This window comes from Alternaria conjuncta (assembly GCF_024043145.1).
Source record: "Alternaria conjuncta strain BMP 0040 chromosome Unknown scaffold_7, whole genome shotgun sequence".
NCBI lineage: Eukaryota > Fungi > Ascomycota > Dothideomycetes > Pleosporales > Pleosporaceae > Alternaria > Alternaria conjuncta.
In genome coordinates, this window is record NW_026250096.1 from 127,129 (window position 1) to 144,964 (window position 17,836).

General features: G+C 55.7%; 4 protein-coding genes across 4 annotated transcripts; 2 read left to right on the top strand and 2 right to left on the bottom strand.

The window, feature by feature from the left end:
* Nucleotides 1-550: 550 nt before the first annotated feature.
* Nucleotides 551-3,422, bottom strand: J4E85_005128 (uncharacterized protein; the record flags this gene model as incomplete). The annotated part of the gene is made up of 2 exons (XM_051469378.1): nt 551-2,553; nt 2,609-3,422. The coding sequence occupies 2 exons, from the start codon at nt 3,420-3,422 to the stop codon at nt 551-553; spliced, it is 2,817 nt and encodes a 938-aa protein (XP_051326209.1).
* A 3,265-nt stretch (nt 3,423-6,687) lies between these two features.
* On the bottom strand, nt 6,688-8,760 carry J4E85_005129 (uncharacterized protein; the record flags this gene model as incomplete). Its single annotated transcript, XM_051469379.1, has 1 exon — nt 6,688-8,760. The coding sequence occupies one exon, from the start codon at nt 8,758-8,760 to the stop codon at nt 6,688-6,690; it is 2,073 nt and encodes a 690-aa protein (XP_051326210.1).
* A 966-nt stretch (nt 8,761-9,726) lies between these two features.
* J4E85_005130 (uncharacterized protein) lies at nt 9,727-11,291 on the top strand (the record flags this gene model as incomplete). The annotated part of the gene is made up of 3 exons (XM_051469380.1): nt 9,727-9,836; nt 9,901-10,214; nt 10,273-11,291. 3 exons carry the CDS (start codon nt 9,727-9,729, stop codon nt 11,289-11,291), a joined length of 1,443 nt encoding a protein of 480 aa, XP_051326211.1.
* A 2,032-nt stretch (nt 11,292-13,323) lies between these two features.
* On the top strand, nt 13,324-17,659 carry J4E85_005131 (uncharacterized protein; the record flags this gene model as incomplete). The annotated part of the gene is made up of 4 exons (XM_051469381.1): nt 13,324-13,661; nt 13,718-15,263; nt 15,374-15,853; nt 15,911-17,659. 4 exons carry the CDS (start codon nt 13,324-13,326, stop codon nt 17,657-17,659), a joined length of 4,113 nt encoding a protein of 1,370 aa, XP_051326212.1.
* Nucleotides 17,660-17,836: the final 177 nt, after the last annotated feature.

Below are 17,836 nucleotides of genomic sequence, written 5' to 3' on the forward strand. Positions count from 1 at the left end.
AAGTAAGACGATCTCGGGAGCTCGGGATCGGAGGTATAGTACTCGGGGTCCTGTGAGATGCAGCTGGTAAGACGGCACGGGGTCTGAGTGCAAAGCACACTTTCTATCGAGAGGGTGTGGAAGCTACTCTCCGTGGCTCCATATCGTATTGCAGGCAAGAAAGATGCGCGAAAGCTATGTAAAGGGGGTATCAGATCGAAAGTCCCTCGGCACAGGAAGATGAAGAAAGAAAAGTGGTAGTGTACAATCCTCCGGGGCGCATCGCAATGAGTAAACAAGCAGAAAGCCGCCCCTGCATAGCATGCGTACGTGTCCCGTACGCTGCATCCGATTTTCCAGTCCATTCCTGGGCCATGATTACTCCGTTGCCAATAAACGCCTGTCGCTAATGTGTTCCTCGCAGTTGAGGATGTTGCTGAATGAGAAGAAAAGTTGCAAGTACTGTGCCCCGCGCCGCTCGTGCCGACATCTCGTCTCATCTCATCTCATCCTCATTACCGTACTTCGTTTCATCTCGATCGAGCTGATTCATCGGTTCGCCTGGGCAAAATCATGGTCCCTCGGTGACGGGCCTGAGACTGCTTCGCCTTGCAGTCTTCTCGACGCGGCCGGTTATCATCTCGTCGAGCATACGCGTCATCTCCTCGATGTTCTTGGTTGAGCCATTGGAAGCTGGTGGAGGCAGGAATGGCGCTTTCACGCTGAGCGCGGGCGATGTGGGACCCTTGGGCAGAAGACTGACTCCACTGCCGTCGCTGCCGCTGCGTTGGTAGCCCGAAGTACGCCGGCTGCCGGGCGACTCGCTGCCCATCTCGTGTGCGTTGTCGTTCTTCTTGCGAGCCGACGTGAGGGCGCCAATCATGCGCTCCTTGTCTTCCAGCTGCGCCCGCAAGTTGACTATCTCGTTGTCTCTCTCGGCAAGCGCCGCAATCATGCCGCCCTCCTCGCTGTTTGTGAGTTTGTGCGACAAGGACATGGAAACTCGAGAATGGCTGGAGCGCCGGGCATGCAAAAGGCGCTTCTCAAGGGTCGCGATGTAACGGTTCTTATCCGCAAGGTCAGCCTGCAGGGCTTGGATCTGCACGGTCTGACTCGCAATGCCGTCTCCGTTCTCCCCGACCGAGTCGTCTTCCTCGGAGCCGTCCATGTGGAGATGTGGCGTGCTCTGTCTTTTGCCTGGGACTTCGAGGGTGGCGTGGCTTGCCGAGGAGCGTATGGAGCTGGGGCGCATGTCGTGGTGGTGATTGCTCATGACGGAACCGCGCTGGAAGCTCATTGACGAGAAGGACCGGCCGTTGTTCACGCCGAGCGATTTGGAGCTCAAGATCAGCCTGTTGAGATGCTCAATCCGCTCCTTCAGGGCAGTCCGGGCGAGCTGCATTTCAAGCATCTGCTCCTCATGGCGCTGCTTGTCTTCCAACTCGCGCGCCTTCTCTTCCTCTTTGTCCTTTTTCAGCTCGTCGTCTTCTTCTTCCTTGGGCTCCTTGTTCTTGCCTTCTGCCAGCTGCTTTTTCAGATCCTCAATCTCCAGGCGGTAGCGATCCAGAAGTGCTCGGCTGCCGGCATCCCCAGCAGCGCCCATGGACTCGTCGGCCTTCTTGGCGTGGCTGACGATGTTGTTCTTGGCTCGAGAAGCGAACTTGAGCGTGTTCAGCGTCTCGCCCGTGTGGCTGTTGACAGCAGCGGGACTCCCGCTGGCTCCGATCTGGATAGTGCAGAGGATGCTGACGAGCGAGTTTCCGGAGAGGGCGGGCTGGAGAAGTCGGGTGAGCTTGCTGTCTCGGTACGGCAAGTGCTTGTCGCCCTTTCCTTTGTCCTTTTCCGACTTGTCCTTGTCCGAAGCCAAGCGGCCAATGACTGTGCCCAAGGTGAGCAGGCTCTTGTTGATGTGGGAGCCCTCTGTCCGCCGCTCCTTGTTGTCCGCCGCCTTTTCAGAGCCAGCCAGATCGATCAGACTGAGCGTCGAAACACGGACGCCGCCCGGGACAATGGCTGAGCGCTTGTCGCCGTTCATTGCAGGGCCAGGAGCGCGTTCCCTGCTCTCGACGACGATCTGGACGACAGCGTGACTCCGGGAACTGCGCGCGTTGAACTGCGTACCCGCCACCTTTCGCGAATTGTCACCCCGGGCGATGACCCTCAGGAGCTGAGTCGGGCTCTGCACAATCTCTTCCTTGAGCGGCGACGCATAGACGCCACGCTTGCTGTCCTCACGCAGCTTGATCTCTTCCACGGGCCCGGTCTGGCCGTTGATGCCCACGACGGGCCCCGCCAGCAGATCGATAATCTTCTCATTGTAGATCTCGATGTAGCTGACCCTCAGGAGGAACTCCCGCTGGGGCGTCTCCCGGATGTAGGAGAATATGTCGGTGATGGCCAGGGGTATGACGCCGGGGTTCGTCGCAGTTCCTTGCATGGAGAAGGTCTTGCCGGTTCCCGTCATGCCATAGGCAAAGACGGTGCCGTGATAGCCCTCCATGACCCTCCGGACGAGTCGCTTGGCTGCAGCATCGTACACGCGCGCGTTGTTGTCTTGGGTATCGAATACGTTGTCTAAGTCAGGCCAAATTAGCTCCGGTGCAGCGAGCCTCGCCGTGTGCAAGCATACCGTAAATGTAGTCTCCGCCCTCCTTGCCCTTGTAGGCGATCAGGGCCTGCTTGTTGTTGACTTGCCACTCGACGTCGTGTTTGGGTTCCTTGGCGCCGGCATCGGGGCGGACGCGGACGCTGACAATGACATTGCCTTTGCCGTCCTTGGGTGCCTTGGCGTCGGCGCGTCCGTCGTCCCCGTCTTCGAATGTGGTTGCGCTGGTGGCGTAGGAGCCCTGCGGCGAAGAGGTGCGGCTCTGGGGCGGCGAGGGGAGGCTGAGATGGGCCGTCTCGACGGTGACGGAGTCGGCGCTGCCGTTGAGCAGGCTCGGGGGCGACAGGGGCGACTTGGGGAGCAGGCCTCGCGCGCCGCCCATGTTGGAGCTCCGCGGCTTCTTCAGACTGTTGCTCCGGGCGGGCGCTGGGCCCTTGGATATCGAGGACAGCCTCCGGTCGACCGTGTCTCCGCCGGGCGTGGAGCTGGTGGATAGCGGACTGGTGGGATTGGAGCGTCCGCCATGCCTGGGCGGCTGGGGAAAGGAGCCGATGCTGACCGTCTTGCGCAGCGACTTGCCCACGGGCAGCGAGCCGGCCGCGCCAGCGTCGGGCGGGAACGAGGGCACCGAGGGAGACGTCAGATGCTTCGACGTCGGGCGGTAGGGCAGCGACGACGACGACACAGCGCGTGTGCTGGCGGCGCCGGGGAGCAGCGAGCTGCGCGTCGTCGGACCGCCGTGGGAGCTCCGCGACTTGGGGACGGGCAGCGAGGGCAAGGGACCGGTGGGCGGAGCGATCGAGGGCCGCGACGGGCGAGGCAGCGAGTTGGCAGACATGGTGATGGGGTGGCGCGTCTGTACGAGTGCTACGGCGGGCGGCAGAGGTGCTGGCGCTGCAGTCGTGGGCCCGACAGGCTTTGTTTTTGCAGGTGGCCTATGCCGCTGTGCACATGTCCGGCGTGGCCCTCCAGCAACGCGACGGGGCCTCGCAAGGTAGGCGGGGACGAGTACGTCGCGGACAAGCAGGGCCCTGGGCGCGGGAAGCAAGCGCAAAGGCAATGCAGCGGAGACGGGTAGTCGCAGTCGAGGCGGGGGGAGGCGCGCTGGCAGGCCTGGGGACGTCGTGGGCGCGTCCAAGGGGGCAGCGAGGCGATGGGATGTGGCAGCACGCAGCGTCTCTCAGCGTCGCTCAGCGTGAGGTCGGCCGGCAGTGTGTTGGCGTGGTGGGGAAAAAGGAGCGGTGATGAGATGGATGGCAGGATCCCCTGGGACTCGGGGCAGGTGCAGGTGCTGGTGCAGGGGCCCGACGAAGGAACGACCGACCGATGAAAGCGCCGTGCCAGTGCAAGCAGAACGGGCGGGCGGCGTGGCTGTTCGCGCCAACGCACCAAAGACGCAGGGCCCTGTGTACCTGGGAAAAGGGGTTCACTAATGTCGGCACCCACAGCAGCTGCCATCTGCAGACCCTGGCCCGGCTACCTCTACATACTCTCTGTGCGCATGCTGTTCTGTCGGCATCTCGCAGCGCCTCTGGGAGCGACGTTTCTGTGACGCTATACAAAGACCTGCTGGCGATCCCTGCTGATCCGCCCGTCTACATACAGAACCATCCGCCGTCTCCGCCTCACTGCACCAACCCCCAGTGTCGCCGCGTCCTCTCCAGCCAGAGACTAACGCGCTGGTGCTGCGGGAGCGCCACACTGCACGTGCTGCCGCGTTGCCAACTGCCGGGTGAGCGTTCGGTAGTCTGAGCGTCTGCAGTACGTGAAACACCCACAACTCGTGCGCTCCTCATCCGCACACGTCCAAACCTGCCTTGGTGGTGCCTCACGCCTCGACGCTTCATATGCCGTGTCTTTAGTGTTTCTAGCGTGTCTGTAGCACTCACAATCTTGCTTTGGCGCCTGCATAGCCGCAACGTGCACCAACACGCCTGAACATCGCCCAGTCATTCCACTCTTGTCCCTGATCATTCCTCCTGTCTCCACGCTTCATTGAGCGCGTTCCTGGTGTTCTGGCACCAATAGCGCACTGGAAATGCTCATTTTGCGCCCATAGTCACCCAAACCGTCCAAACAGCGTGCACCAACATTGGATTCGCCCTAAACGCCTCCAAGTTGTTCCTTACGTCCCTACGCGTCGGTTGCTGTGTTTTGGCCTTTGTACGATCAATAGCGCATGAGATGTGCCCAGATCCGATTCCGCTTGCACCCAAACCGCTCAGCCAGCCGCCACCGTCGTCCCAACTCACTTGGGCTCATTGCAAACTGTTCTCTAGGCCTGTCCGCTTCATTCCCTGTATTGGGGGTCTTCCACTACGAATAGCGCATCGGAGCCATCCATTTTGCTCTTCGGACGCGAGATCGACCCAAATCGCCTCCCCTGGCTCGCCATCTTGTCCGTTTTGCTTTCTGAGTAGCCCAAACGATTCCTCGCATCTTGGAGATTCATTTGGTGTAGTCACAGCGTTCTAGGTGGTCAGAATGCTTCAGCCAGCCCAGATTTCCGTTTTGTGCTCAAAACCGGACTGGACGACCTCCCACGCGCGCAGACTCACTCCAGCATTCCCAAAAGCGACTGTATTCGTTCCCCGTGCTCTGAGGCTTCATCTGCCTGTCTGGGCAGTCTGCTGTGGCTGTATGACGTCCAGATCTGGTCTTGTAAGCTCGAGACAGATCCAAGGGCTTACCACGCAGTCAGTTCACACCCGATTACTCTCAAACTTTCACAAGTCATTCTCTGCACCTACTGGCTTTGTCTGCGTATGGGCCGGGTCTGTGGCGATCTCCGGACGCTTAATCTCGCTGTCGCGGCTCTACAACGAGATTGAAGCACAACTCGCGCAGACGGCCTGTTCTTGCTTGGAGACATCGTCGCCTCATTCTCTATACCTCGTTCAATCGTACGCGTGTTTGGTAGGTCCGCGGCAGTCTTCGGGCGCTTATTATTGCGGCGGCGGCTCTACGGCGAAATTCGAGCACAACTCGCGCGCGTCACGCTACCTTGCTCCTAGACGTTTGCATATGACTCTCCCTACTTCTATCCCTTTTGTGCTTGCTTTTCCAGTTTGTAGTGGCCGTGGGGCGCTTAATCTGGCGGTCACGGCGCCGCGATGAAATCAGCATTCAGCTCGCGCGCCACACGCCCACTTGCCCCTAGACAGCGGCATATCATCCTCTGTATCTCTCCGCGTCGTCTGCGTGGTTTGCGAGTCTGCAATGTCCTCAGGGCACTCGTCGTTGCGGTCGCGGCGAGATGGCGGAATCAAAGGACGTTGAACTCGCGCAAACGATGTCCACTTGCTCTAAGGTGTCACAATGCTGTCCGTATGTAGGGACGTCATTCACGTGTTCTGTGCAATCATAGTGGCCTTGTGGCGATGAGTTTGCTGTCGCGGGCGTCAAAACTAGATCCAGCACCCAAACCACACCCCTTACCTTGAACTCGCCGTGACCACTCTCAGTGCCTCTACCTTTGCGTACACGTCCTGAGAGCCTTGCATGGTCTTCGCACACGCACAATCCGCTCATAGGCACGGAAAGAGCATTTTGACAGTCTGGACGCGTTCGGACATCACGTTTGCCATACACGGACGATGAGCAGGATGTGTGTTTGCTGGACATCTCTTGTAGTGTACCGTAGTCATATAGCGCGTTCGCAGTGTCACAGGCAGCCTGAACAGTCTTTTGCGTCCTTTACTGCAAAAGGTGCGCGGTCACGAAACTTCAAACTCATCTTTTGCGGCACATCCTGACATGTCCAACACTCGCAAAGTTAATGGTAGAAGTAGCTGGTAGTACTGATGCTTCCCTACTTGAGATGAGACACTACCTCGCTTTGACAGGCCCAAGAATATGGCCCTTTCACGTCCATCCATTCACTTTTGGTGCAGACATTGCATTCATATTTACTCTCCGGGACGCTATGACGCAGCACGGAGGTATCTACGGAGAGATACGCTCTTACTGGTGTTACAGCGCAACCTATGTATCCTACAAACCGACTTGCTGGGCGGCGACCGTGAACTCATCCGACCCATGTATCTCGCAAAGAGATGTGTTGGGCGAGCCGCATCCCACGCTGCTGCGAGCAACCCTAGCATTCACACTCCCCTGCGGCTGGCCACGTATTCCTTCACTTCCTTGAAGTCCTTCAACGCTTGTGGGAACGCTTCGCGCAAGATTTGTAGTTCAGCAGGGTCATGCGGCTCCTGTTCAGCATCCCCGCTCATACGTGCCATGTCTGCCCTGTAAACCTCCAACTCGGCCTTCCGTGCGGAAATCGCGCGTTCGAACGTAGCGGCTTGCAACTTCCTTCGCAGCTCACGCTCTCTGAGCTGGTTGGCGCGGTATGCGGTTTTGACTGGGTTCTTCACCCAGTCAATGTTTTCATCCCAATAAGCCTTGCGCTGTTCGTCGGTCAGATCCCTCCTCTTGATACTAGCCATGCTTGCTCCGGCCTGGGCGATGCTGAACCCTCCTGCAAAGTAGTACGCGCGGGCAAGTCGGGTAATGAGCATCTCAGCTACCGGGCCGTCCCACTCCTCGCTGATGAGACACACTGTGAACAGATCCACTTCAGGCTTGCAGCCCATCGCCCGAAGTGCCGCGTGAGCGAAAACGCAAAGCCAGTTCGAGTTGTCTCCCATCTTGTCGTGCTGCTTGGATCGGACCTTGACGTTCTTTGCGTACCCGACATACTGCATCACCGGCATTGTTTTCCTGTTCTGATTGCGACATTCTTGGGCAGTCTTCGCCAGCACTCGTGCAAAGGTCAACAAGCGTCGCTTTCGGGAAGGGTCTACGTCTTTTGTGGCCGTCCGAAGGAAATGGCGATATCCGGTGTCGCTCTTGCTTTTGTCGACTTTTGCCAGACCAGCTTTATCGATCTTGTAGGCATTGTCGGCACTTGAACCTACTTGTTGAGCATAATACAACGCGTTCGATGAAAGCACGAACGCTTGCTCAACCGTCAAGGGCTCGCGGGAGTCACCCAGTGTGAGACAGCGGACGTATACAGTTGGCTGCTTCACGCCGCGGTCATAATATCGATCTATCACGGCTCTGACAGAAGTGTCGAGCTGGTAAAGTCGTGCTAGATTGCCGTCACGCGTAGAAATCGCTTTGAGGACATCGAGGTTCATGGTAGCCAACACTTCGTCCGCTGCAAACAGCCAAGCACGGTGGCTGCATTCACCCATGAAAGTAGAGCCTGTCTTCGCTTCATCTTCGTAGGCCGCGTTGACTAGCGGTAGCCAGCCATCTTCGTCTAGCTTTTCGGAGAGCGTCCAATACTTTGTCTGGTCAATCAGCTCTTGGTCTTTATCCTCGCCAGGGTCCACAATGACTTCATCCCCTTCATCGTCTACGGCTGCATCGGGGGTCTTGATAAGTGAAGAGGAAGAGCTTTTCGAGTTCGACTTGCTATCAGACGTAGCTTGCGCATCGTCCTCGTCAGCATCTTCCATCTCTTCATCTTCGTCTTCATCTTCTTCTGGTTCGGAGAGGTCGTCCATTGGTGGGGGTGGCTGTGTGTGTGCCATGAGACCCTTGTTGGCGGTACTATGGTAGATGGGTTGAAAGGCTGGCGAGATTCTGCCGGGTGTAGGAGTTCGACGTCCTGCTGAGTTTGATATGAAGGGGGACGGCGATCGACGACGGGTGCCAGTCTGTGGCCGAGTACTGAAGGAGTACGCAGACGAGACGGGGCGACCGCCTGGTCCGCCAACAGCACCAGCACCGGTGGCAGTCTGAGGCCGATTGCTGAAGGAGTACGCAGACGGGACGGGGCGACCGCCTGGTCCGCCAAGAGGACCTGCACCGCTGGCCAACAGTGACCGACTACTGAACGAATAGGCAGACGAAACAGGGCGACCGCCGGAAGGGAGTGCACTGCCAGATGCTCCGCCAAAAGTAATCCCGGGTTGTCCGCCGGATGTGGTAGGTCGGCTCGATGTGCCACGCAAGATGGAAGTTGTCGACTGAGCTGCGATTGGAGCCGGCTGCACTTGCGACGCGCGATTGGAGCTTCCCAGGCTGGAAAATGATTTCTTGAGACCTTGCATGAAGGAGTTTTTCTTCTTGGGAGCCGACTCATCGCGATCAGACTCGCTCCGGTACTCGTCAAGGTCGTCCACAGAATCTTGCGAATCTTGTACAACCCGGTTGGTCGTCATGTCTGGAGATGTCAGGGGCTGTCGCGCTTACACTTGAAGGCGGAATCTGGATACCTCAGGGGCCGACGCGTCTACACTAGAAGACGAAAGTTGGCTGTGGTCTGGGTGCGAGTTGCGGGCGTGGGAAGGATAGCGGGTCGGCTGGTCCTCTGCTGCGACTGTTACAAGGTAGAATTGCTCGTTTGTTGTGGGCAGAATTTGCTGCAAAAAGCCTGTGCGGTCAGAACCCGTGTAGCAAACAGCTTGCTCACGAGGGCCACACATTCACAATGACGCAATATTGTCAAAGCCTTCCCTAGTCTTTGCTTACACATGTTGTCTGTCGATCCAAACAAGTCTTCCTCTGTTCTTCCCCAACCACCCTACCAGTTCGCCACCCCTTATCTCGTACCTCAGCTCCTGACGTATCCAGGTCGCAATTCTCACCTTGTAAGTGCGCCAACTCCTGACAGATCCAAAGCTCAACTCCGCTGCCCCGTGAGATCGAACCCCTCACCATGTACCTCAGCTCCTGACATATCCAGGTCGCAGCCAATTCTCACCTTGCAAGCGCGCCAAATCCTGACATATCAAACCACAACGTCGCTGTCTAGTGAGATTGAACCCCTCACCATGTCCCTCAGCTCCTGACGTATCCAGGTCGCAGCCAAATCTCACCTTGCAAACGCGCCAACTCCCGACATATCCAAACCACAACGTCGCGGTCTAGTAAGATTTGATTCTTCAACTTGCACATCGGCCCCTAACGTATTTAGATCACGCCCTACTCTCGCCTTCTTGTAAGCGCCAACTCCTAGCATATCGAAACTACAACGTCGCTGTCTAGTAAGATTTAACCCCTTAACTTACACATCGGCCCCTGACGTATCTAGATCACGCCCAACTCTCGCCTTCTTGTAAGCGCCAACTCCTGACATATCCAACCGCAACGCCGCTGTCTAGTACGATCTAACCTCCGGCAGCGATATGGCCAACAGTGACTTGTACGACGACGACCGCGATGAGCCTATCGACGGCCCTGAATCCTACCCGACAGAGACTAAAGAACAATATAACGCTCTGATCGATCACCTAGGGTAAGAAATATCGCTTTACGAATTGTGTGTGAGACCTGTACTGACTTCGTACACTGACGTTCAGGCATCTTCCCTACGACAAGACCCAACTTGATCTCGACTACTTCCTCAACGAAAACGCGAAGCTATCACTGGAGCTCGAGCAGCATAGACAATCGAACAAGCTTGCATCCGCACAAAGGGAACAACGCAAGGTTCTCAGGGAGGGTCTAGAGCGTGCGAAGAAGATGCACCAGAAACGACCTGCAAGCGGTGGAGTAGAAGAGGCCCTCCGGAGTAAGAGGATGTCACCGCAACGCGAGGAACCTCTTGAGGGGCCACAACGCACACCGACTTCCGCGCAGACTCGGACCGCATTGCAAACTCCTGTTCGCGCAGGTAGGTTATCGCCGATGAAAAGCACGTGAGACATACTGACGTTCTATCTTCACTTTAGGCCGCGGTCCGAGGTCCCTGAGCATTCGAAGCGTGAGGAATGCTTCTGCCGGAACAGGTATCGACGCCAGCCACGGAATTGCCCCGGACAATGACGATACAATCATGGCCGCCAGTCCCTCGGCATTGTCTGACATCGACGAAGTCAGCACACCCAAGGCGGCCAGTCCCGCATTTGGAGAGGGGATGGACCTTGGCTTTCGACCATCAATCAACCCAAGGCTCCAACAAGGTGCTACTATGGGAGGCACCGGCGTCCCTACACCTGTGTTTCCGGCCCATAGGTCCTCAACGGCACTTGGCATTGACGACTCTCTCACCATACCTGAGTCGGCCGACGATATCTCCCAAGCCTCAGCTCACGCCACACCAGACGTAGTACCACAAGACTCCGGTAGCCGAGAGAACTTGCCTCCACAAAAACGTGGCCGCAAGACCAAGAAGAAAGCGCCGCCGCAGACTCCTGCGCTCGACTTCTTTGTGCTAAGCGACGATGGCGTTAGGTGGCTCGACCCTATGTACCTGAACGACGATATCAGGGTTGTCATGTCGGATCAGATCAAAGGCATGGCCGAAGGCAAGTCAAATGATCAATACCAGAGGGCCGTCGAGAGGGGAGAAGCCGAGATCAACCACACATCGCACTCCTGCTTCAATTGTCAGGTCACGAAGCGCAGCCGCAATAAGTGTCACAACGAATCGGCGACCAAGACATCTTGCTCAGGATGTTGCGAGCAGAACGACCAACCATGCGGCAAGCTAATCAAGCATCCTGGTAAAGACAACGCGTATGCCATTGGCTTCCTGCCGGTACCAGCCGATCTACGCGGTAATGCGTTGTGGGAGCAGATGCACAACTGGGTCCCTGCTGTACCGAACAAGAGAGAGCGGAACCCGTCACCCGCCAAGACAGCTGGCGTCGCTGCGACAGATGAGGTGAAGAAGCGATCGAGTCTGCGCAACATGAAGGAGCCTATCAAGACTATAACCGACAGGGTTCGGAGAGGACTACGTATGTAAAGCAGTTTTCAGGGCTCGCCCAACACATCTCTTCGTGAGCTGAAAGGATGGAAACTGTAGACTTGAGCACTTGGCCGCCACTATACACTCACCCGCTTTAGACAGCTCCCTATGTACCATTATAACGAACTCTCTTATCTTGATCTTCTACTTGTACAAGGACGTGAAGCCGACGAGCGACTCGCCGCTTTCAGAACCTATCTGCACCTATCTGATCAGGTCCTCTCGAATGAGAAGTATCGTCAACACAAGAACTTGGTGCTAGGGTGTTTGGGACGAGTATGGCGTGAGACGAGGCAGGATATGAGCGCATCGGGTAATTACATGCCATAGACAAACGGCGGCTTTGATGCGCTTTTGTACGATGGTTGTCGTCGCGGTCGGTCGTGGTGGAAGTGTGTTGTGTGGTGGCAGACTTCAATGTTGAGGTTCGTGGCCCGAGCTTGGCAAGTCGGCGTCCGCCCCGCCAACCTGAGCTGCTAGCGATGATGCCCAGGTGAGGAACCAAACCCTAACCCTAACCGTCGCCGACTTCCAACGCGTATTATACCACCACCACCGAGCTCGCGGCTATTCCAATCAGCCGAAGATGCCCTGGCAAGATGCCTGATCTCTGGAAACGCTTTCGATCTCGCGCTGCGATTATGCGTGTCCGCGTCGCCACGCAGTCGCGCGCCCAGACGCATTACTGGCCTGGCAATCTGGATTAAAGCCTGGCATGGCGTCCGCAATCTTCTCAATAGCTTCGGGTGGCAGTCCTACATCGTCTCACTTATTTTGGGGGCGATGGGTGCCGCTGTCGTGGCTTAAAACGACGTATAGATTCTGGTGGCGCGTTGCGGCGCAACGTTTTAAGGTCCGTCAAGTGTACCAAACCGTGATCGCATTGCACCAAACCCTTCTGCTAGATCTAGAGGACAAGACTTCAAAGTATGGTGAGGGTACCTGTGGCGGTGGTGGCTTAATCGCCGTGCTTGGTCACAGGCGCGCCATCTCACCACCCACGACCAGCTGCGACAATGAACTAAGAGTACTGACCAGTGATGTAGTCATATCATATCACTCTTCTAGTGCGGAATATCCTCTGCCCATGATACCAGCGTCTTTTGTGGCCACGTCGTCGCTTAATCACCATGGCAGATTTTGTATGAGGCAGCACGACTGGCCATAACCAGTGATTAAGTCGAGCATTCCACCGCCTACTCTCCTAAAACCACGAGTTCACTTCGAGAAGCAAAGCGCGAGGTATTTGGGGTTGGTCAGGTCCTGGTCCGACGCTTAAAATGACATACCGGCCTCATGCACGCCAACACCGATGACAAGCCGTTGATTAAGACCCCGGACACCCTGTAGGCTTATCTCATCTCGATGAAGATGCTTAGGATGAGTAGTTCGCGAATTTTTGAGGGTCTCGCAGCACTTAATGTGAAGTTCTTGGTAGTCGAGGCTCACCACCAAAGACGTCAGCCAAAGAATGCAGCGAATTAAACGCAACCAGTACTATTGTAAGTAGATAGATTTGTTTTCCCCGACCTCTCCCGACACCCCAAGCAATTGCGTGTTCTACGGATGCGATTTGGTGCTTTAATATGTCCGGATAGCCGCTTTCCATGGCGGCCCGCGTATGTGCACCCAAGTCTTTACGACCGACGTCAGGGCCGTCCAGTGTCTTACTAATGGATAAGTATCAGATATATCATCGTGCTGGTGAGTCTGGTAGGCTTCGCACGGGTTGCAAAACATGGCAAAGGCCTCACTGCGAGACAAACCCGTACGTCATTCAGCGAGGTCAGGCTAGTGATCGCTGGGCTTTCTGGAACGTTCTCGGTAGGAAGTGAATGTTTGGACATTGCGGCTACTTACCTAACCTGGCCAAGTGGCTGTGGGCAAACGACTCTACCCGCAACTGCATATACTCACTTCCGCGCACACACAAATTCATCCGCCCTTCCCCCGCACTACCGTCGCACCCACTTCTTTACTGCGCTTACCTTACATCGCCTCAATAACTGGTAGGCGCCTGGTAACTACCATGGCGTCTTCGTTCAGGCTCCCAAATCATGAGCAGGATGAGGCGCGTATTAAGCTGTACGACCTTGCCCAGCCACATGAACCCACTGCGTACGAAAAGCAAAGCATGATGGAAGTCGAGGAAGCCCTTGCAACCTTCAAGACCGAGGATAAGTATCACAAGTTGATGCTCAAGAAGGCAGAGACTCTCCCACCCATTGTGCAGCTCGTCAGAGCGTGCAAAATGCGGGAAGATAGCCTTCAAGCCCACCATGCAGAACAAGTACAACAACTTCTGCAGGAAAAGGAAGCCGAGCTCACGACAAAGCACACAACCGAGCTAAAAGAGGCTCAGGACAAGTATGTATATCTCCTATATCGGCGATTTGCTCGCACATTCACTAATCTTGACAAAGACATCAGGAACAGCTCCTTAAAGAGACCCGAGCACTCGAACAGCGCGAAACGAACCTAATAACCGTGCACGCCGGGGAACTCAGAAGCATCCAGTCCGCCTTGACCGCAGCAGCAGCTAGCAGAGGCATTTTCCTTTTGGCCGAGGCAGAGAGTCCGGCCATCGATCGACTGAACGCTTACATTACGGCTTCTGGAACGAGCAGCAAGCAGAGCGAGGCGAGCCAGCAGAACGAGACAAGACGGGTTGAAGGCCTTTACCAAGCCAGCGACGACCGCGTCCGCGAACACATGAGGAAGACGCTTGTCGATATGAAGATGCCACCGGCCTCAGGAGATGCCTTGGAAGCCTACACCGTCTCCTTCGTCAACCAGATGTTGGGCATACACCGGGACCTGACTGCGCACCGTATTGCATCAGTTCGTATTAATCGCGACGTCACCGATGCTCTCAGGACACACATGGGAAAGACCTTTCGTCCGAAAGCTTCCTGTGAGACAAATGTCTCTATCTTCGTGGGCTTGCTGCCCGGCCTCGTCCGCGAAACGACGGAGCGCACTCATTCAGATGTCATGAAGAGCATCCACGACGCCTTCGACGATGTTTGTAACAAAACCAACATCCATGTGCCGTCTTCCGCTTCACCAGAAGATTTCATTCAGCAGCTTGGTGCCGCGTTTGACACTTTGATCGGAAGCTGCAACAGTATATGGCAAGATGTGGCCACAACAGTCAACGTCACCACAGCCCGTCTGGATATGGACCTGGCTCTGTTGCAAGACGACTCCATCGACGTAATGGTCAAAGAGTTCGCGAAGCGAATGCGCGATCAGCTCGAACACTCGCACGAGGAGCGGGATGAGGCTGTGCGTAAACTTTCCGGCCTTGACGAGTGGTTGAAGACGATTGTGCAGAGCCTGCGCGTATCTTCCCAAAGCCTGGGTCTCTCGATCGAAGAAGGCCTCGAAGACAGAGAGTTCTTGACGACCTATTTGGCCAATCTCAGGATGTCCTTTAGCAAGCAGAGCGCTATTCACAAAGCGGTGGGCAAGCAAATGAACGACACTAGCGCAAGTCTGGGTATCGACATCTCAAGCAAGAGTGGCAGCCTTCTCAACGACAGGATGAAGTTATTTGTAACCCTTGTTACAGACCGTGTGCAAGGAAACAACAAGAAAGCGGATGATCGATTATCGAAGCTTGTCGAGCTTATGAGGCCTGCACTCGATACGAAGGCCACCGTACCAGCAGACAACACGCCTGAAGCTCTCTTTGCCGCCTACCATAAATATGCGAGCGAAGCCATCCGGCTTCTATCGTCGGAAAGGCAGAACATCGAAGGCGCTGTGGACCAGGCTACGTTGAAGTTCGGTTTCCAGGCTTCACTTGAGAAGCAAGTCGATCGCAAGGTCGCTCGGTTCATCGAAACCACAACAACAACCATAGATGGATGCAAAGCGAAGATCTCGGGAGTAGAAAAGGCAGCGGCCAGCGCCTATCAGAAGCTTGGAAGACGCCCGGACGCCAGCGCAAGCTTGGAGTCGCAAGTAAGCCTTTTTGGAGAGCAGATGCTCAGCGTGACTTCTCAGACCGAGGCCCGGATGACGGCAAGTACAGCCACAGTCCTATTTTTTGAGACCATCTAACCTCATTCCAGGCTATTGACACCGTCATCAGCAAAGGCGCCAGCGACAACAATGTGGTACTGACGGCTACAGCCACCGCTGGCCGTCTCAACGAACTATTGCGCAAAATCAAGGACAACACTGGTGCGCAAACGCGACTCTACACGAACCTCGAGCGAGACATACACGATGCGATAAATGCAACGGCACGCACGCTCGAAGTCGACATCGTGCAGGACGTCACGGTTCCGAAGCGCTTGGAAGCTCTCGTTGTAGAGGTCAACAAAGACCGCGACATCCAGGATCAGGCAGCCAAGACTCGCATCGTATCCCTGACAGGCCTTGTTAGATCATACAGATCTGAAGTGCTGCACAACGTCTCCATCTCGGATACTTTCGGCAAGGCTGCATTGCCGGCCTGGGATGATCATGAGCAGATTGAGAGGTTCTTCCGCACTGAGCGTGAGCAGTTCTGCACTGCACTGAAGAAGTGGAAGGGTGAGTTTCAACAGGTACGTTTAAGACATCGATCGCGTCGTTTCAGACTCTCGCTAACACAGTCACCCTAGGAGCGACGAAGCATCGTCCGCGCATACGATATCATGTTTCGCGATATCTGGAAGGTTTCTTTTCCTAACCGGGCACCCATGCCTGCTGTTCAGCCCGATAGCACGCTCAAAATTATCGAGCTGTGGACACAGGGCCAGTCAAGCGCTTACCAGAACGCCTCAGCCCAGTCGCAGCAAACCGACAGTGCCATGATCTCGGAACAGCAAGAGGTGTCCAAAGATATGTTCAACATGACCGATGCGTTCATTCGAGACGTCTTTGCCCTCCACTGTTTCGCACTGGAAAAATGGCCAAGCCACAACGAGAACGAACCGATCAAGACGAAAGACTATCAAGAACGTCTCGATGGACTCTACAGTGAGTTGAAGAAGGTTGTCGTGGCGAGTGAAAATGCCAATTCAGAAGGAATGACAACGATGAAGAATGCGGCTGTCGATGCGCTGAATCACATCATCGAGAACTCAATGGGTCAGCAACGCTCGCCGTGGCAGCTGCAAGAAGACGACTTCGGCAACTTTGGAACCTGGGCAGAAACACAACAGCAGGCCATCGCAAACTATATCGGAACGACTGCTGCAGCATCTAAGAAGGCGACCACCGCACTTGGCGACGTCATCAAGGGAGTGTCTGCAGCTTTCACGAGCATATACGATGCTACCGAATCGGGACTCAAGAAGCCCGAATGGCCAAAGCTGTCTCCTGAGTCGCCTGATGTTGCTATCATGTTCTTCAAGGGTCTACCAAACGATATCACGCTACAGCTCACGACACAGAAGCTGGAAGCAACTCGGGAAACTTCAACTCTCCAGCAAGCGCACACGGACTTGGATTCCGTCATGGCCAGCGCCTCTGATCTTGTGCAAAACTTGGAACGCAAGCTCTCACTAGAAGAATCTCCTCGTCTGCAGCGTGAGGACGGTATGATCGCAACGCGAGCTTGGTTTGGCAGCAAAGGCATAATATTCCAAGACCGCATTGCCCAGAACGCCAAGCTACATGAGGAAAGCCTCCAGAAGCTACTCAACTGCATGGAAGACTTTGTCGTTTCTGCTCTCCAGCAGGCCGGACGACGGACATTTACCACCCGGAAGCCTACACTAGAGAGCAGCCAAGATTGGGTAGCCGAGCACTCCAAAATGCTTGAGGGTGCCCTAACAGAGCAGCGATCTGTGGATGACAAGAAGATCAGCCAGCTGCTCAACCATGTGGTTAGGGTCACAACTAGACTGTCTAAGATGGCTGTCGATGAGATCCCCGCGTCCACTAGTGTTCGCAGCGATTGGAGCAGTGAGGAACTGACGGCTCATTGTTCCACGATCGAAGCCTGGCTCCAGCAAAAGCTGTCTCTCGTTCAAGAAAAGCAAGCCAGTCAGCTACATGAGAAGTACGGCGACTGCATTGTGGAATTCATCACCTCGGTCTTTAAAGACACATTCTCTTTCCAGGGCCTGGTGTACCCTGAAGAGGACGTCCCAGCTCTGGAACTACGGCCGGACAAGTCGCTTGAGGCGGCTTTGGCCAACGCCCACGCAGCCAAGACATGGGTTTCCGCCTGTGCAGCGACGATTGGAAAGGCGCTCACCGCTAGGAAGGTCCAGAAAAACCAACTCGTAGCGGACTTTAATAGGGGGATAATTGACCAGAGGTCGCTATTGCACGACTGCGAAGTGCTCAAGGGAGATGTGCAAGACAGCATGGATCTGGCGAATGACCTGTATGTTCAGGTGAACAGGCTGACGGGGGCTTAGCTGCCGAGGATGGGTGTCAACGAGAGATGGGATGACTGGGGCAGGTAGCAACACAGGTTCAGCAAGCAAGCGAACACGGGCCAAGTATACTACACATCTCCATGAGTAAACATAGTTTGACCAGACTTCACCCTTCCATTGAGCGCACGTCTCCGATCTCCCACTCTCTCAATGGCA